The following is a 20,941-nucleotide window of genomic DNA, read 5'->3' as shown; positions in this document are numbered from 1 at the left end:
GATCAACACTTGATTTTATTTAGTATTTAAACATGATACAAATCACATTCAATTTTTGAAAGCATTTTTTTTCTGTCTCAATATATTTCACAAAACTGTAATGTAAGACGTTTATCCAAACCTACTGAATATATGTGTTGTGTTAAACATGCAGAATCTCTAAATGGAAACATGACAATAAACACATGCTGTATATTAACTGAAAAAGGAACAAACTACAAAAAGAAGAATTTAAGTGAATATGCTTTTGGTAAAGACATGCATACTACTTGTCGAAGTTCAGTTTTTATGGTGTGATTGTATTGATCCTCTTAAGAACAAGTTTACTAGAAAATATTGGCTGGAAAAAAGTTCATGTGAACCAGCATTATTTGTTGTTTAATAATTTCTATCATGAAAATCAGTGATTTTTTAACCTTTTTACTTTGCATGGTTCTGCTAAAATGTTTGTTACAATACTTTGAAATTCTCATAGCCGCATGTTAATGAACAAAGTCTGTGGATTATTAATCTCAGCTTTTTAATATCATCTATAACCCTCAAGGGTCTTTGATAATTGCTGTTTAAATGTATTTATTCAGACTCTCAATAGCATCCTCTTGAGTGTATTTCCTCCATTCATCTGGAATCTTTCCTCTCCCCTGATAGGTTTTTTCATAGTGCTTTTCCAGATCTTTTTGGAATTTGCACACAAACCACTTCCAGTAGGGAAGCTCTGAGAGATCTGGGGTGATGCTCCATGAGGCATATTCAGGACCTCCTATTCTGTATTCCTTCCAGAGGATCCTCTCATCTGAGCTGTTACGAAAATGTCGATCACTGGCCACTGCTGATGTGCAGATGCTGATAGACAGGTTTGTTGTTCCTCTGTAAAACCATCCATTCAGTCCATTATTACGATGGAAAGGAACGCTGTGATCTCCAGGATGGTCTTCTATGGTGTTTGTGCAGATGGCGGCACAGAAAGGACACTGAACCCAACAGCACTGACAGAAGTGATCAATCAGAATCTCATCTGGTCTGTCTGTCTGTTCAAGCTTTACTTGAAACATCTCTGGGCGGAATTTACTGAAAATGTCAAACTTAATAGAAGGAAGCTCTTTCTTTATCACATCTTCTAGAAAACTGACATTAGCATCACCTTGATTCACTCCAATAAGGTCACTTTTAGAGAATACCAGCACACCAGAGAGCTGTTGAGTGAAATGACGCAACCAAAAACCAACATCTCCATCATTCTCTTTAACATGTTTGCTGGATTCACGTGCTGCATTTGTGATCTGTTGCTGCAGCACTTTAGTACTGTTTTCCATCATGGGTCGAACATTTTTTTCAAATGTTTTTGTGACAAACTGGTTGACTTCATCTCTGATGAAATTTTTGAAGTGTTCTCTTGGGTTTTTAATGTAGTTAATGTATGCTTGGAAATCCTGTTTTTCTGCCAGAGTCTTCAGGATGTGTTTCTCCAGGTTTGATCTGTTTCCATTAAGTGCTTCACAGTTTGTCCTCATTTGATCTGCTACAGCTCTGGCAGTTGTTTTGTAGACACTCTGCTCAATGGGCTCTTTAAGTTTATTACAAATGAATTCACCAAAGACAGCAGTTGATGAAGCTCCTGTACAGTATTTCTGGAAGATTCTGTAGTACTCTTCACTCTTCTTCTCAAAATAGAGAAGAGGATCATTGACTTCCCTGAACATTTGGTATTGGTCTGTGAATGTCTTGCTTGTTCTCCAACATTGGTAAAGCACCAGATCAATGAAGAACTCATTCTTGAACACATAATTAACTTTTTTTTGTTTTCATGTTCCTCTAATGTTGTCTTTATGTTATTTTTGAGTTGTTCAATGTAGCTGATGTTGTAGCCCATCTTTGCAATGTTATAGGACTGAATCATTTTATCTGTGTGCTCAGCAATGTCTGAGATTAAGGCTCTTATCTGGACGTCATCATCTACAGATAAATTAAGACCAATAAAATCTAGACCTTTTTTGATCAAATTTGTAAAAATTGCTGTAATTCCAGTAGATTTCTTCAACTTCACATATTCTGAATAGCTTGGCAAACAGCTCATGTCTTTGTACTCACTGCCTGTCAGATGGTCTAAAGGGAGACTTGCATAGCCCTCTCTGATGAGCTTTTTCATGTCTCTTGTTATGTCAATGTTTTTGGCTGAAGGGTTGTCTCTGATGATCTCTGCTGTATGTTGTTTCCAAAAGGCATCAAACTGTTTTTTCATGGTATTTTCATCAATTACTTGGTTTTCAGATTTTAAGGCAAGTTCTTTGCTCTTTTCAAACAGTGTGTTTTCATGATGTATCCTCTCAGCATCCATCTTTTTCTTCAGGTGACGCTGCTGAAGAACCCCATTTAATTTCCTCAGAGTTTCTCTCACAATGTTTTCTTGAACCTGACTCATTTTAATCTCAAAGAAACCTTTCCACTGATTCAGTATATTTGCATCTCTGTCCTTCTCAAAGAATTCAGACATTGTCTTTTTCACTTCTTCACTTCTTTCCTTCAGTTCGCTTTGAAGATCGGTTTCCTCAACAACCTGAATTGCTTCATTTTCTATTTGGTTGTGCAGCTTTTGCTCAATTTCCAGCATGGCACTCCGAAGGCTCCAGGTCCACTTGCTGTATTCGGTCTCAATTTTCTTGTATGCTGCAATTTCTAAAGAATTTTTGAAACTAAACACAAAGTTTTCATTGCGTAAAGCCTCCCAGAGATCATTAATTCTGTGTTTTAGTTGTGTCAGCATTATGCCGTCTGATTGTGAAGCATGTGTTAGAATACTTTTTTTCAGTTCTAGAATGTTCTCGCAGTAGTTTGGGTTTGGTGGAGCCATTGGTGGATTTCCCTCCCAGAGCTGAGGGAAATACTTCACATCCTTCTGGACATCAAATGCAATGACTTCACTAAACCCACTTGTATCACAAACTTCCTCTTTTGCAGCGAGTTCAGTCATTTTGTCTAGTCTTTCCTGAAGTCTTCTCCTTCCTTCCCTGTTTTTCTCTCCAGCTGTGACGTCTGAGACGTTCTGATGCACAAACATGCAGCTTGGATTTAGTCTGACTTTCTTCATCCTCATGAAGGCCTGAACAACAATCTGAAGAATGTCCTGCATCTCAGCTGGGTTTTCTCCAAAAATGTTGATCAGTGTCATGTTTCCAAGACCAACAACAAATGTGGCCAGTTCATTGTCACGATAGTTCGTTAATGTTTCCTGCATTTCTGGTGCCCGAAGCCCCTCAGTATCAACAACCAGAAAATAGTCAAACTTCAGCTCTGTTTTCATCTCATCCGAGACTCTGAGCAGCTGCATGAAAGCTCCTCGGGTGCATCTGCCAGCACTGACGGCAAACTGCAGACCAAACAGGGCATTCAGCATGGTGGATTTCCCAGAGCTCTGAATCCCCAAAACTGACAGCACAAACATTTTCTTGTTTCCCAGTTTCTTTACAAGTTCATCTAAAACAGCAGAGACCCAGATCAGAGGAACATGAGCAGCATCTCCATCCATCAGCTCCAGGGGGAATCCAGAGATCATCATTTCTGCTGCAAAAATTGGGAGAGAACAGAAGTCAAATTGCAGACCTTCGTTATTCTTCTTCATAGATGACCAAGATTCATAGATCTGACCGCACTCTCTCATGATGTGCTCCAAGCCAAACCCTGTATGATTGATTTGTTCTAATATTGCTACCAGGTTTGCTTCTTCAGTCTGCAATCGACCTTTATGGTTAGGATTCTTTTTCAATTCTAAGACTTTTTTCCATTTTATATCATACTGCTTATGAAGTTCACGGAGCTTCTCTGAAGTGAATTCATCCAACATGTTCATCATCCATCTGAGGAAATAGTTTCTTTCATTGTCTCTCTGTGAATTCATTTGTTCAATAAATGTCCTCATAAACTCACTCAATCCATGTGCCACCTGCTCTTCTCTTATTTCTCTCATCTTCTTCAGTTTGTTGCTTTTATCTTCCTCCAGATTTTCTCCTCGTAGACGATGCAGCTCTTTGTTCATTTTACACCAGTCATGCCACAGTTTACCCTGACAGGGCAGGATTGTTTCTCTCACTGTTGATGGATCTTTTCTTCTCAGTAAATCCATGATCTTCAGTGCTGCCTGTTTCCCTCTCTGACACTCTGGATCCTCCTCATCTACTCTGATTCCTGGGTTTTTGGCCACATCTTCTAGTCTGAAGGTCTTTTTCTGCAGAGTCTCTCTGATAGTCTCTCTTATTTGATTAGATGTGTCACATGGATTTTTGTCAGAAAGACCAATTTTGTAATTTCCATTCCCCAGTTCAGTTTTATCACAGTTATTGTCTGTGAGCAGGCAAATGAGAGGTTGAGGAGATTTGCAGAGTGATGTCACCAAACCCTTATAATGGTTCATCTGTCCAAAATCAGGTAAGAAAAGGACATTTACTGAACTCATACTGGTCAGAATCTCATATTGTTTCTGATTGTCTGCTGCGTCACCATGAAGATTACAGAAAGCAACACAGTCATCAAATGTATCTGTGTTTCTCCCAGATGGACAGTACCAGGCGATCTCCACCACTCCGTCCATCAGTAATCTGGTTCTGCTGCTGCCTGGGCAGTTCCTGTGGAAGAACGTGTTGTGTCTCTCATTGATCAGACTGTTCACCAGCTGAGATTTAGATGAAGACACAGAGCCAAACCTGAAGAAAAACACCATTGGAGTCTCAGCCTTGTAGATGGGCTGGGTTTGACTGATGGTTTCATTATTAGTGGTCTTCATCTTCCAGCTCTTGTTGATTTGTCTGAATGTCCAGAGAGGAAACTCAATCTGTTGTGTAGATGGATCAGGAACAAGCAGAGGCAAAGCAAACTGACACTGAGAGAGTTTAGTCACCATCAGCTGCTTCAGGAAAACATCAGCACAATGAAACACAGCCATCTGAACATCCATTGGGTGAATATCTGGCTCATTGTTTGCACCATCAACTCCATCTCCTTTCTTGGTGGTGAGAGTTCTGGGGTCTTTATCTGTCTTTTTTTGCTTTATTACAGTGTATCTTGCTTTGTAATCCATGTTTATCAGCCTTTGTAGAAATGAGTTTGCCAGTTCATTCTCTTTCTGTGGCTCCTGTGTCTGAATTGAAGACTTGGTGATTTCTAGAATTCTCGTTATATTATGCTTTTTTTTCAGATCTAGTCTGTGGTAGAGTGTTTCGAGTTGTTCATTGGTTTGTAATCCATACTTTGGGTTTTTTCTTTCTCTCTGTAAATAAGAATGATTCATTTGTAAATATACAGATACAAAAAATATGTATACTGTAATTGGACAGAATGATTTTGTGAAGGCATGTCAGTACAGATTATATGTTTTCATTTTTTCAATTCATTTTCTTGTCGGCTTAGTCCCTTAATTAAACCGGTCTCCACAGCGGAATGAACCGCCAACTTATCCAGCATGTTTTTACGCAGCGGATGCCCTTCCAGCCGCAACCCATCTCTGGGAAACATCCATACACACACACATTCACATTCATACACTACAGACAATTTAGCCTATCCAATTCACCTGTACCGCATGTTGTTGGACTGTGAGGGAAACCGGAGCACCCGGAGGAAACCCACACAAATGCAGGGAGAACATGCAAACTCCTCAAAGAAACACCAACTGACACAGCCGAGGCTCGAACCAGTGACCTTCTTGCTTTGAGGCGACAGCACTACCTACTGCGCCTCTGCATCGCCCCCAGATTATATATGTAGACTATAAAAGTAAACATCTGCAGAATTTGTGAATAGTAAATGGAAAAAAATAGGATTTTTTTAATGGTTCTAAATCCTCCAGTTGCTCCTGACCCATGTAAAAATGTTAGGTTATCACTTACCTGAGAAGAAATTGCACAGCACATTTTCATGTTCTCTATGTCTTTACTTCTCTCTGTTTCACTCTCCATAGTTTGAAATTGGGGATTAGAATTCATAAATTGCAATTTTTCATTCTGGAATTTATTTTGAAGTGTCTTTTTTTCTTCCTCCATCTTCATCTTTATACTTTCTTTCTCTTCTTCATGTTTGGAAATAAGTTCATTTTTCTCTTTTTTCAGTTGTTCTATTTCATTCATAAGCATCTTTGTTTGTTGTTCTTGTTCTCTTTCCATCTGTCTGAACATTTTAAATGTGTTGAAACTTCCTCCGTTTTTTGCCACCATACCATCAATTTTCTCCAGTAGTTCAGTCACCTGCATATGGTCTCCGGTCTCATTATTATTGAACACATGGTATCTGTTTCCACACTGTTCAATGAGGCTCATTAGAGCAGATCCAGGTGCACCCAGATACTCTTCAATGGTCTTCTTCTTTAGATCATCTCCTCTGGTGAAGAGCACCATAGTGTACATAAGGGAGTTTTCACCAAATGTCTCCATAATTTTCTTCACTGAGTTTTCTTCCTCCACAGTGAACTGTCCCACAGATATCAGTAGGAGAAACACATGTGGTCCAGGCAGAGTCATTGAGATGCACTCTATGATATCACTCTGGATCCCTTTTTGACTGCTTTTATCAAACAGTCCAGGAGTGTCGATCACAGTAATGGATCTGCCATTGACTTGAGCTGTTTCTCTCTGACACTCTTTAGTAATTGACTCTTGAGACACATCTGAAATAAATGCTTCTCTCCCTAAGATGGTGTTTCCAGTCGCACTCTTCCCAACTCTGGTTTTTCCCAGCAGGACGATCCTTAAATCATCTGAAGCCTCTGTTTAATATAAAGAATCATATTTCTGCATTATTCATATTGCTAAATATCCAGTAAGGCAGTCAGTCAGTCAACATACTAAAATGAAACAAACTCAATTCAAAGAAATAAAAAATGAGAAATAAAAAATAGATAAAATCATAATGAATGTTTAATTTTGTGTAAAATAAACATTTAAAATGATTAAACAATACAGTCAGGCCCGGATTAAGAACTCAGGGGCCCCTGGGCACATTGTCTTGTAAGGCCCCCTACCTGGCCGCACCCCTATAGTTGAATTTAAAAAATAAGAATAATATAATAATTTTTAAATAAAATGAATCTATAATTTGTTGCCCACATATTTAAATAAATGATATATAGTACATATGGATTTATAGTCTGCAAAGATTTAAATTATTTTTCAAAGCATTAAATAAAAATACTAATAAAACTACATATATATATATATATATATATATATATATATATATATATATATATATATATATATATATAATTTTTTTAAGGGTATTTCAGTGTATTGCTTTTACAAACTTATAAAGCATATTATTGCCATGGCATATAACCCACAATGCTTCTCCAATCCAGTTCTATGAATCTGAGTTCTATAAATCTGAGTCTTTCATAATATAAACACTAATTTACTGTCTCTCTCCTCCTCTCCCTGTATTTTCTCTACTCTTCTCGTGATGAAGACTTGATTATAAACCTAAAAGTATCCGAAATCACACTCACTATACCTCTTCTCTCCCGTCTCTCTCCTCTTCTGGGCCTTTCTCTCTCTCTCTCTCTCTCTCTCTCTTTCTCTCCTTTTCTGTCTGTCTCTCACACGATAAATCCAATTATATCTGCCGTTAGCCTCCTCCGCCTGGTTATTGCTAGCTACTCATCATTTAAAGTTAACGTCTTCTTCTGTACCCTCATTCTCCTGATCACGGGTCTGTTTAAAGATGGTGTGTATGGAAAATGCCTCAATAAAGATGCCTCCTCTCCTCTTTCTCTCGCGTTTGCTAAATCCACTTGTCCACTCATTTTTGATCTATGACAGATATAACGTTACACTGAAGTCCGCTCAGTTTAGTGCGGGTTATTACAAAACTGACGTTTCCGCGCTTGACCAATTACAGCATTCTGTTTAGTTAAAGAAAGAAATGCAATTTAAATATAATAATAATATTAATGTGTGATCGCGATTTTTTTTGCTAAGAGGAAATACAGTTGTCTGAGCAATAGAGTTTTTGAAGAGAGGGAGGCGCGACAGGCGCCTATAATAAGGCTAAACATTATTAAATACCCACGAGACACTTGTGACTTTATATCACATTTGCATTATTTTTAAAAAATGTTTCTTTCCTGTTTAAAATAAATATATTTCCAATCTGATATGTAATGGGGAGAAAAAAAAGTAGCACAAGTTCAACTGATGGTGGATTCGAACCGATGTTATGAATCGCGTCAAAATATTATGCCGTGTGCCTTACAAGGTGCGCCACTGCGGCTGTATTACTTCATTGCTCTTTACTCATCTTGTCTCTATCAATCAGGCATCGATGGGCGTAAACCCTGAATAGCTTAGTCCAACTAGATGCGCTATTTGCAATTAGCCTAAAAAGACACTCCGAAATTGTCTTTTTTTCTCTCCCCTCGCAGGGGCCCCTAGTGCGCACGGGCCCCTGGGCCTGTGCCCATAAGGCCCATTGGTTAATCCGGCCCTGAATACAGTGAAACATTAATGAAAAGGGAAAGTCATGACTTTGTATTCTTTTTTTCAAGTATTGTGACCCAAACTTTTTAAACTGCATTTAACCGAAAGTGAGTAGTTGTTATGATCACCAGCGATCTAACCACTAGAGGTCTCTGGTAAACACTCACACACACATAGGACTACAAATCTGCTTGCAAATGGACTATATAACCAGTCATGCTCCACACACACAACCGGTTCCAGATTCTGACTGATTGCATAGACACAGCTGATGCTGCTCAAGTACTGATTACACACACATATATACAGCTCACATTGAAATACTCATTGCTGAGTCTTGTTATCTGTAAACTGACATTTCAACATATTTTCCTAGTCTTGTATTTTCTTGTGTTTTTGACCTAGCCTAGTTTGTCTTTTTGTCTCAGTCTGCTGCCTGCCTTTCGACCTCTCGCCTGATCCTTTGACTACGATTCTGGACTGCCTTTATATATCTGTTTGCACCCGTGTTGTCCATTGCTTGCCTGACCACGCTGAGTAAAGGAAAGCTGCAGGCCCGGAAACACGTAGTATGTCTTTTGTTATTAACTACATAATGAGAAAGAAGCCTTTAATGGGGTAGAAAATGTCCATATTTGCTCACCTGGGTTTAAAGGGAATTAGCCATTTCTCCTTAACGTTGATAATAAACTAATTTCTTTATGTATAAAACGTCAAACAGACACGGTTGCTCCTGAGTCCTGTCAAACCTGCACTAGTTTTTCCTCCATTTCGTGGGTCCAAATAAACCGAAAAAGAGCGCTTTTAACTTCTCCCCCAGCCTCCCGCTAGCCTGCAGCTGGTACGCACACACGCACACACAAGTGAAAGCTGCTCTCTCATTGGCTGTAGGCGATGGCTGATGTTATTTCAGTCAAAACTTAATTCACACGGCATGATTTGAATCGCCGACAGCTCCAGATATTCAGCACTCCAAATATCTCGCAGGCATCGGCGACTCATCGGCGATTCTCTCAGATCGCGTCTTTGATAGTTCATACTGTGTGATTGTCACTCACGTGCACGAGCAGCGATTTGCCTGTGATTTCAGGCATTTGTCGGCGATTTCTCAAAACCTGTCGGCGAGCCAAAATCGGGGCTAAAATCACGCAGTCTGAACTAGGCATTAGACCTGCGCGCACAAACCTGCACTTCCAGACCAGACAATGCCCCCTGCTGTTGGGTTGGGTGAAGCGGCAGCTACGGAGACCCAACTGCACACTCAGACCAGCACTTTCTAGCAAGTAGCAACATCAGAAACGCCCATAAGGTTATTGATTATTAAAGCGATTCCAGAAAATTACCAAGTTTTATGGCATAAATCAATATGATGTAAAATATTACACTAACAAGCAATTATTTCAGTGTTTGATTTTATCAAAATTAGTGTCAAAAGAGCATTATTTTATGATATTTACAGCCTGCTCTTATTTTATGTATTATTGTACCAATCTGGGACAATTTTCTAGCAATGTTTTCTGGCAAAATAAAAAAACTGTCAAGTAAAAATGTTAAAGTAAAATGTATAATATATAGCGCAATTATTATTTGTAACATTTTAGTGCTGTATAGGTCTACTGTACATGTTACAGTATTATCTTTCTGAAAGTGCTACTAAAGACAATAACAGTAACACAATAACAGTTTATCAATTATTTATAAGTTCTGTAATGATTACAAACACGTTTTTTGGAAATCAAAATATCAGTTAATCTGCATAGAATTTACAATATAAGCTCTCTTGGGTGAAATCAAAAATAATTTGCTTGTGGTGTGTATTTTTTCCCAGATTGATTTTACAATTTAAAAAGTGGGTCTCTGCCAACACTAATACAATGTGCCAAAGACTGCAGATATTTCCAGTTTTTTTGCTCTAGAAATGAAAAATCTCCCAAATAAGAATGTAAAGCATTTATTTTATTTAATGTTATTTTCTACGTAAAAATAATTAATACTCCAATTATTATTTTCACCCTTTTTCTCTGCATTGTTTACAACTTGACTTGTAGGACCTCATGAAAAAGTACACAAAAATTACTCAGAGTACTATAATTTATTGTATGTGAAGAAATGTATTGTATATGAAGATAATATTCACTTCCTCAACTCAATACGAAACAGTGATAAATCTTTAATGATAAAAAAATGTCTGAAAATATTTAAGTAACTGAACAATATCTATTTACAAATACAGTTAATAAAAATACAACAGAATTAATGCATAAAATCAAAAATCTAGTATTTTTAATATTTCATATATTAATCTATTTAATCATAGCCTAATATTTTATAGTAGAAAAATAATTTAAAATATTATTTAGAAGCAGCTGGATCAGGTTAGTCGATCTTTTAAACAGCAGGTGGCACTGTGAAGGTCTGGAAGTGCAGGTCTAGCCGTCTGAGCCAGCAGGTCTGAGCATGCAGTTGGGTCTGCGCCACGCTACTAAACCTGCATGTGGATCCTCACCTCTGTTGTCACTGTGTCACTCCCCGAGTTACAGTAGTCACGAATTAAGAGTACATTTTTGGGGTAACTAGTACACTACCTGACAAAAGTTTTGTCTCCTATCCAAGTATTAGGATCAACAAATAATGTTGACTTCTAGTTAATCATTTGGTGTCACAAGTGTCTTATATAAAAGGCAAAGGCCTCTAGATTTTGCATATTTGAGCACAATAAAATAGGATCATGCCTTGATTATTAATGATTTCATTAGGACAGTAAGGTCTGATTTTGCTTAAACTAAAGTCTTGTCACTGAACAGAAATAATGTCCAGTATAGAATATAAAGTCCTGCTGCAGTGGAAACAGAATGAATATTGTGTCTGACTCCATCATGAGCTTGGAGGACTGCATCCATACATCTCTGACATAACTCAAATCACTTTATTTTCTATTATTTTTCAGTTACATTTAGGATAAACTTATATTTTTTATAATTGTATAATAAGAATAATACTTTTATTTATTTATAATATTTGTTTTATTAAAAAAAAAAAAAAAAAATATATATATATATATATATATATATATATATATTGTGACGACCCCAGGACTTCAGTATGGATGTGGCAGATCCTGATTGGGTGCCTGGTTGTCACCAATTGGCTCAAACCAAATAAAAGGGTTTTGAGTGCTAGCTTCTGGAGGACGGGGTGGCTACGGGCCGTCCTCGTGTTCAGATCATCTCTTCATTTCTGAAACCTTATGGTTTTGTTTAGCATTATTTATTTGTGTAGTTAAAGTAGTTATTTTCTTTATTTGTCCCCTAGACGTTTGTTTGTTGATTTGTTGTTCTATTTAGTTTTATGTATAATAAATAAGTTGCATATACATTCTTTTGTTGTCCGAACTCTTTTATGTTGCGACTCAAAACGAGGGGGTCGTAACATAAAATTGGGCGCTCGTCCGGATAATTTAACTACACATAAGGTAATGCATTTTGTTTGTGTTCACCAATGTAAATGAGTAGACTTCAGGTAGTTAGAGTGTTCTCAGCTGGGTTTGTAATCCTTCCATCGAGACACTATTTGTTATTTTAGTTTGTTATTTTGCCTTTTTTATTTTTGAAGGTTATTCTGGATGGAGATTATTAAGTCTCTGTCGGGGGTACGCATCGGGCTTTTGGCTATGCCAATTGTCCTCGAGCTTAGCGTTTAAAAGCCGCCCCGAGTCCGGTACACCTTTGAAGATTAGGTAGGTTAAGTTAGTTATTTTTCGTGTAGGTAGGAACTGAAGTCTCTCATTTTCATTCTTTTCATAAGGTGACACTTTGTTTTTTCCGTATTTGTTAATTACGATGCCCTCCGATTAATAGAGTAACTATAGTTTATAGTAATCTCTTATAACGGTGAGTTTTTGTAAACTGAGCGCGTCTGCTGTTATTGTTCCTGGCGAAGTGGCTGATGGGATTTGTAGTTGTTAGGCGCTAGTTTCACGTGCGCTTCAGTGTGTGCGCGCTTTGTTGTTGTTGTTAGAGCGTTTGCTGTTGGCAGTCATGTCGTCTTCATCAATTATTGAAGATTTCTTTGCATTTCCTTCGGAGATACTACTGGAGAGATGTACGAAGGAGGAACTGTTGCAGATCGCGGAGCGTTTTGATATTGAGGTAACGAGTAATGACAAGAAACTCAAGGAAACGCTGATGAAAGCTGTGAAGAGCGCACTTTGTGAACGCGGCGTTTTAGAGGTAAGAGCTCCTATTATTCCTGATGAGTCTGTATCGTCTCCTGTTTGTAGTGTCGATCTAAATGCAAAGTTTAGTGAAATGTCGTTGCAAGAAAAACAGCTGTGTGTTGATGCGGAAAAATTTAGAGCCGAGCGTGATGTTTGTGCTTTGAAAGAGAAAGAGTTAGAGAATGATTTTGAAGTAAAGAAAATGCAACAACAGTTAGAAATGCGGAAAATGGAGTTGGAGTTGCAGAAAGAGCGAGAGGAAAGAGAGTTTCAATTGCGAAAACTTGAGCTGGAATTGAAATTAAAATCACATCAAGCTCCTGTAATTTCAGCTGCTGAGTCAAATGTGTTTGATGTACACAAAAACATTAGGCTAGTGCCGCCGTTTTTGGAGAGGGAAGTAGAGAAATACTTTCAGCATTTTGAACGTGTTGCAGAGTCATTAAAGTGGCCAAAGACTTTTTGGACATTATTATTGCAGTGCGTGTTGATAGGGAGAGCACAGGATGTGTATTCAGCGTTGACTACAGAGCAAAGTAGCGATTATGAGATTGTGAAGTCCGCTATTTTACAAGCTTATGAATTAGCACCTGAGGCTTATCGACAAAAATTCAGAACTCATTTTAAATCTGAGAAAAGCACTTTTCTTGAGTTTGCTAGAGAGAAAGAAAATCTGTTTGACCGCTGGTGCTCATCTGTAAAAATTAAATCTAAGGAGGAGCTTAGAGAGCTCATTCTTCTTGAAGAGTTTAAGTGCTGTGTTCCAAATGCTGTGGCCATGTATCTTAATGAGCATAAAGTGACTAAACTGTCTGAGGCTGCACTTATGGCAGATGAATTTACTCTCACTCACCAGAATACTGCTCATGTAAATGATATGAGTAGATTAAAGCTGAATTCTATGAGTAAAAGTAAAAAGATGCTTTCACGTCAGCATGTTGTGTCAGTTCCTGCTGAAAATGTTTCACTCACACGTCAAAAAGGTGAAATTATTTGTTTTTATTGTAAAAAACAAGGACATAAAATTTCTGACTGTGCTATTTTAAAAAAGAAAGATAAATCTGTTAAACCTGTTGGTTTGATTTCAAAAGTGAATCACAATGTTAGCACTAAGCAGATTGAGAAAATAAATATCAGTGAAATGGAGGATAAGACCAGTGTGGATTTTGGGCCATTCATTACTGATGGTAGTGTTTCTTTGCCTGATTCTGATGAATTTGTTCCTGTTCGTATTCTTCGTGATACAGGTGCTGGACAGTCATTTTTGATGCAAGGACTTTTGCCTTTGTCTGAACGTACTGCTACTGGGTCTCATGTGCTGGTCAGAGGGCTTGAAATGGGCTACATGGAAGTTCCATTGCACCACATTCACCTTAACTCCAAACTTGTAACAGGTGATGTAGTTGTAGGAGTTCGTGCTAACCTTCCTATTCCTGGTGTCACCTTTATACTTGGAAATGACTTGGCTGGTGGTAATGTGTGGGAGAAACCTGCTGGTGAAATTCCACCTGTTGTGTTTCCTTCTGTTGAAGGATTGAATAAGTCTCCTGACTGTTCTGATTTGTTCCCAGCATGTGCAGTAACTCGAGCGATGACTAAAAGAGGTGTGTTGGATGAGACGGGAAGTGTTCTTAGTGATACTTTTATTTCATCTACAGACTCTTCACTAGAGCCTGGTACTGTGAACACCACTACTGTAGATGAAGAGACTCCTGTGCACAATATTACATCTGTTGATGCACCTATTGAAAAGCCTCTTTCACTTTCTGAAAGTCCACCTTGTGATGCTAATGCTAACACTTGTTTGCTATCTCCACTTCATAGTGTTACTCGAGCTGAGCTGATAAAAGCCCAGCATGCGGATGAAGCTGTTCAGGAGATGTTTTCCTTAGTCAATGCTGGTGGAGAAAACAAAGTCTCCACGTCTTATATTCTTCGGGATGGGTTGCTTTGCAGACAACAGCCTATGTCTTCTGACTCTTCTCTTGATCCTAGGATCCAAATTGTGGTTCCTTCAATTTTTCGTCATGATGTCTTAAGGCTGTCACACCAAGGCCCTGCTGGTCATACGGGGGTAAGAAAGACATGTGATAGGATTTTGAGGGAATTTTATTGGCCTAGACTCAAGAAAGATGTGACTAAATACATACGGTCTTGTCACAACTGTCAAATGACCGGGAAGCCTAATCAACGTATTCCATTGGCTCCTTTGCAACCCATTGCTGTTTGTACTACCCCTTTTGAACATCTAATCATAGATTGTGTGGGTCCTTTACCCCGATCTAAGGCCGGACATGCTTATTTGCTTACTGTAATGTGCCAGTCTACACGCTATCCTACAGCTTATCCATTGAGATCGATCACAACAAAATCGATTTTAAAGGCTTTGACAAATTTCATGTCTATCTTTGGTATTCCAAAAACAATTCAGTCTGATCAAGGTTCAAATTTTATGTCCCGACAATTTTCAAAAGTTCTACAACAACTAAAAGTTAAACACAATATCTCAAGTGCTTATCATCCTCAGAGTCAGGGAGGTTTAGAAAGGTTCCACCAGACTCTTAAGTCACTTTTGAGATCCTATTGTGTTGAACTTGATTGTGACTGGGAGGATGGACTTCCTTGGATGTTGTTGGCTATTCGTGAAGTTGTTCAGGAGAGCACTGGTTTTAGCCCCAATGAGTTGGTGTTCGGACACACAGTCCGAGGCCCGATTGCTGTTTTAGCCGATGAATGGAACATCACTGATCCACCTGAGAATGTTCTAGATTATGTCAGTGGTTTTCGTTATCGACTTTATGAAGCTCGAGCTATCGCTTTGCGAAAACTAGGTAAGTCTCAGGAAAAGATGCAGAGGTTGTTTGATCGCAAAGTTAAACTCCGAAGTTTTCAGGTTGGCGATAGAGTTTTAGCATTGCTTCCTGTTTTAAGTAGTCCGTTTCAGGCTAGGTTTAGTGGACCATACACCATAGTAAAGTGTTACACGAATAACAACTATCTTTTAAGTACACCTGATCGACGAAAGAAAGTACAGGTTTGCCATGTTAACTTGCTGAAGCCATACTTGAGCCCTGTTTCATCTCTTTCAGTACATGTCGTGACCTCCGATCTTGACTCCAGTGTTTCAGGAGCTTCTGTGGACATGACTACTGATCTGGATGAAAAGAGTGGTCCTTCACGAGGAGTTGTGGAAGGACGCCTGAATAATTTGGAATTTCTTGTTAATCTCTCTCATCATCTGTCTCATTTGTGCGAACCAGAGAAGACCAGTATCATTGAGTTGGTAAATTCATTCCCTTCTATCTTTTCTGATGTTCCTACTCAAACTCATGTCATTCAACATGACATTGATGTTGGGATGGCTTCACCTGTAAAACAACATCCATATCGGGTGAATCCTGTTAAAAGGAAACTCCTTGAGAAAGAAGTGGAATATTTGCTTGCTCACCGATTAGCAGAACCCAGTTTTAGTTCGTGGAGCTCCCCCTGCATTCTAGTGACTAAATCAGATCAATCTTATCGGTTTTGTACTGATTATAGGAAGCTCAATTCACTTACAAAACCTGATTGTTTTCCTTTACCCAGAATCGATGATTGTGTAGATCGGGTAGGATCTGCACAGTTTGTGAGTAAGTTTGATCTTTTAAAAGGATATTGGCAAGTGCCGTTAACATCTCGTGCTAAGGAATTGTCTGCTTTTATTACACCAGACAGTTTCCTACAGTACACAGTTATGCCTTTTGGAGTTCGAAATGCTCCAGCGACTTTTCAACGTCTGGTAAATCAAGTGTTATCAGGGATGCAGGGATGTGAAGCCTACCTGGATGATGTTGTGCTGTACAGTTCTACTTGGTCAGAACATCTAGCACAAATTAGAGAACTGTTTGAACGTTTAGCTAAAGCTAACTTGACTGTTAATCTTGCCAAGTGTGAGTTTGGTAAGGCTACAGTGACTTATTTGGGTAAGGTGGTTGGCAGAGGGTGCGTTCGTCCTATTACTGCTAAAGTTGAAGCCATCTCTAGTTTTCCCACTCCCACTACTCGTCGTGAGTTAAGGCGTTTTCTCGGAATGGTGGGTTACTATAGAGGTTTTTGTAAGAATTTTGCAGATGTTGTTGCCCCTCTGACAGATTTATTGAGCCCAAAAAGACCTTTCCATTGGTCAGTGCAGTGTCAATGTGCTTTTGATAATGCTAAATCTCTTTTAGCTAATGCTCCGGTGTTGACTGCACCAAACTTTGAGAAACCTTTTCTTCTAGCGGTGGACGCTAGTGCTTTTGGTGCTGGTGCAGTTCTTCTTCAGGAAGATGACAAAGGAGTTGAGCATCCAGTCAGTTATTTTTCAAAAAAATTCAATTGTCATCAGCAGGTCTATTCCACAGTGGAAAAAGAGGCTTTAGCTCTTGTGTTGGCTGTTCAACACTTTGAGGTCTATTTGAGTTCAGTTTGTGGTCCTATTGTCATCTATACAGACCATAATCCTTTAACTTTCTTGGATCGAATGCGTGGAAAGAACCAGCGGATTATGAGATGGAGCCTTATATTGCAACCATTCTCTCTGCTGATTAAACATATTCGTGGCAAAGACAACCTGATTGCTGACGCTCTCTCAAGAGTGTAAAATGTCCCATTAGGTTGGGCATATCTTTTGTTTGTCTTTCTCCCTCTCTCTCTCTCTCTCTCGATTCTGTCTCTCTCTCTCATTTTCTATCTCTAGTCTTTACTCTGATTTCCTAGGGCCCAGGAGTCGGGGAGAAAACTGGAGTGAGATTTATGGAGATGAGTACTCCTGTTATTGTAAATTTCAATTTAGTTGGTTTATGTTCTGTTTGTTCCACTAGTTGTTTTTGTCGGTTCTTTAGGGAACCTCCTTTTGGAGTGGGAGGTGTGACGACCCCAGGACTTCAGTATGGATGTGGCAGATCCTGATTGGGTGCCTGGTTGTCACCAATTGGCTCAAACCAAATAAAAGGGTTTTGAGTGCTAGCTTCTGGAGGACGGGGTGGCTACGGGCCGTCCTCGTGTTCAGATCATCTCTTCATTTCTGAAACCTTATGGTTTTGTTTAGCATTATTTATTTGTGTAGTTAAAGTAGTTATTTTCTTTATTTGTCCCCTAGACGTTTGTTTGTTGATTTGTTGTTCTATTTAGTTTTATGTATAATAAATAAGTTGCATATACATTCTTTTGTTGTCCGAACTCTTTTATGTTGCGACTCAAAACGAGGGGGTCGTAACAATATATATATATATATATATATATATATATATATATATATAATTATTATTATTATTATAATTTTTTTTTTATTAATTACATTTTTTTTTTGAGGAAGGCATGTTGTGTGCCTCAGTAGAGCTTTATGTTTAGCAACGCCCCTGCTTGAATCAGCAACCTTTTTGCTGTGAGGCGACAGTGCTAAACACTGAGCAACTGTGCCACCTCCCTCATAAAATAAGAGCAGCACAAAAATGTATTGTGTATTTACAAACAAATGCTTTGAGTGAACAAAGAGACTAAATACTGAGGACCATGTGATAATTTGTTTTAATGAATCTGCAAAAAATGTCAACAATTCTGTGTTTTTCTGTCAATATGGAGTGCTGTGTGTACATTGAGAAAGAAAATTAACTTTAATGAAAATGATGAAAATGAGTAAAATTTAAGAGGGTCTGTATACTTTCCGTACCCACTGTATATATGACTGCTTAGTAGACATTTATATCAGCTTCTCCATCAACACCTGGATGATCCTCTGTCAGACCTTTGCTTCAGGGCCAATTCACATTAAAAAAGACAAACACTGCAAAGCTTCTAGACCTTCTAGAGCAGTGTTTCCTAACCCTTTATTTTTTTAATAAATCTTTATTTCTATGGCACTTTTACAATGTAGATTGTATAGATTCAGTTTAGTTCAGTTCAGTGTGGTTTAATTTTCACTACTGAAAGTCCAAACACTGAAGAGCAAATCTATTGATGTGCAGATTCACAAGTCCCAAACAAAGCAAGCCAGTGGTGACAGTGAAGAGGAACAAAACTTCACCAATTGACCAAAGTCAAGGAAAAAACCTAGAGAGAAACCAGGCTCAGTTGGGCATGACCATTTCTACTCTGACCAAGTATAATTAGATCATGCAATTATACTTTGAAGCATATGTCAATGAACAATTATAGGACAAATATTCTAAAACATTTCAATCAGTAGCCTACATGTCAAGTATTAGACCTACCTATGTGGAATATTAAGTATATATCTGAAAAGTACATTAAAGTAATTTGAAAGTATAATAATTTTTTAACACTTGAATGTTGAAGGGCAATCAGACAAACATGGTAATAAAGGGGTACTTGGTGACAATTAATAACAGGCGCAAAGGATGTTCCTGGAGACGAATGAGTGTGGCACCAGGGAACAACAGACATTGAAAACAGAATAATAAAGAAGAAATGACAAAGCTACAATGCAAATAAAATGGCATGCAGTTTGAATATGAACAGTTCCAAACCAAATTCTGTTATTAAATAATAACTTATCAATATTTATATGTTATTCCAACCCAGAATTATTTATTTGATTACTGACCAAATTGGATTTCCTGTCAGGAAATAATGTTGTCAGTAGGCTACTGGAGAATTTGTTTTTAATTCATTTGTACATGTGTTAGGCTATTTTATTATTATTACTCTTACCACAAGTCATTTTTGCTTTCTTGTCGGGTGGATCTGTACGATCTTCTATTTGTCGTTTACTCCCTAAAGATAAAACAAAGAGAAAAAGTATTGTAAGAATAATGGTACAGACCACAGAAAAGGTGTTGGTATGTGTGAATATCCAACACAATCTCACGGCAATTCGTAACTTTTTCTAATTTTTTAAATTTTTCTAATTTTTTTCTAATTCGTACAATTTAGTACGATTTGCTTATCCCCCAATGACGGTTGGGGTTAGGGGTGGGGTTAGGTGCCACGCCTCCTTTTTAAAATCGTACCATTTCGTACGACTGAACTCGTACGAATTAGCCACTAAACTGGCAAAACGTAAAATACTTACTTTTTCTCGTGAGATCAGGCTGGAATATCAGACATTGTGGGGGAAAAAATACTATATTTCATGTTCTTTAAAAACAACATTTCAACCTTTGTTATATCGATATTCACAAATGGACGTAATGGAGCCTTTTCACATTTCTGGGTTTCTAAGCAGTGAATTCGTGGTTGGAAACCTCAGAGCGCAGTGAATGGGAGAGTACAACAAAAGTTTTTTTACAAACCTATATGCTGAAATAATGACAGAAAAACTCAATGATGGTGTTATCAAGACTTTTAGAAAGGGGAAAACAATAGTGTGAGACTGATAACGGCAGCCGGAAGAGAGAATAATGTCAGATTCACTGTTCTGCCACCATACACACTGCATTACACACACACACACACCACACACATGCGCTCTTTTGTTTCATTTTTGTAATCTGATGCAAAGATTATCCAATACATGCAGAAATACTGATAAATGTGCATACATTTATAAAAAAATCTAAATATTAAAAACTTTTCAACTTTTAAAATGAACGTGAAATGCGTCATAACAGACTAAGGGGTCCATTTTCTAATATTTAATTAGGCTACTTATAGTAGTTTCATTTGAAAGAATTGTTCAAATGTTTGCCTACTCTCATGAAAAACAAAATGGTACATTCTGTACTGCAGGCTAAATGGTTGCTTGGGGTGGCCCTAAGGGTAGCCTACCTTTTTGTTCTTCCTTTGTGTTGTTTTCCCCAACACTGAGATTCAATACGCTGGCAGCATCGGATTTTTATGTACATCTGGCAATGTATCGACGATATTCACCGTTTCTATCATTGCAAATTTTACTGTTCTGTTTCAAAATGCTGTATAAGGGTGCAATCAGTAATGCTAATTAAATCTACTTCTTTTGTTTTAAAGCGATTACTAAAGTTAGTCTCAGTGTTGTAAAATGGCTCATGTAAAAAAAACTGCTTTTAAAAAATATTCAAGGTGCTTTTAATTAGGCTGGGCTACTGGTTTACCTAATAAATAAGATTAAAATTGCTTACATTTAGAATTTAAGTAAATAGTATATTTCAGCTTATTAAACAAATCTATTTCAACGCATTTGACTCTTACCTGCAATTGACGCCATTGCGTGCTCGTTACAGCCAAAAGAGAGAGAAATTTAGCACGGAAATGAACACATGCATGAGCGATTTGTCAAACTTCCTTTGTTCAGGGAACTGCTCTTGTTCCCTCC

At 38.0% G+C, this 20,941-nt stretch overlaps 2 protein-coding genes and 1 long non-coding RNA gene across 4 annotated transcripts; 1 reads left to right on the top strand and 2 right to left on the bottom strand.

Moving 5' to 3' along the window:
- Nucleotides 1–20,941, bottom strand: LOC562362 (interferon-induced very large GTPase 1). 2 transcript variants are annotated; one of them, XM_021470089.3, is made up of 4 exons: nt 20,818–20,941; nt 19,363–19,425; nt 5,877–6,739; nt 1–5,257 (listed from the first exon to the last, which is right to left on the bottom strand). In XM_021470089.3, the coding sequence occupies exons 1-4, from the start codon at nt 20,831–20,833 to the stop codon at nt 1,520–1,522; spliced, it is 4,680 nt and encodes a 1,559-aa protein (XP_021325764.3). In that variant the 5' UTR covers nt 20,834–20,941; the 3' UTR covers nt 1–1,519. The 2 variants fall into 2 exon arrangements, with proteins under 2 accessions (XP_021325764.3, XP_073795534.1); XM_073939433.1 differs by having other exon boundaries at nt 5,877–6,748; nt 20,818–20,918.
- LOC141380575 (interferon-induced very large GTPase 1-like) lies at nt 564–1,511 on the bottom strand. Its single transcript, XM_073939435.1, has one exon. It carries the CDS (start codon nt 1,509–1,511, stop codon nt 564–566), a length of 948 nt encoding a protein of 315 aa, XP_073795536.1.
- LOC141380576 (uncharacterized) lies at nt 12,444–17,854 on the top strand. Its single transcript, XR_012398823.1, has 2 exons — nt 12,444–12,685; nt 13,920–17,854. It is a non-coding gene; the product is annotated as an uncharacterized lncRNA (long non-coding RNA).

Source organism: Danio rerio, chromosome 23 (assembly GCF_049306965.1).
Source record: "Danio rerio strain Tuebingen ecotype United States chromosome 23, GRCz12tu, whole genome shotgun sequence".
Taxonomy (NCBI): Eukaryota; Metazoa; Chordata; class Actinopteri; order Cypriniformes; family Danionidae; genus Danio; species Danio rerio.
The sequence above is the reverse complement of the archived record's forward strand: the minus strand, read 5'-3'. Positions and strand labels throughout refer to the sequence as shown.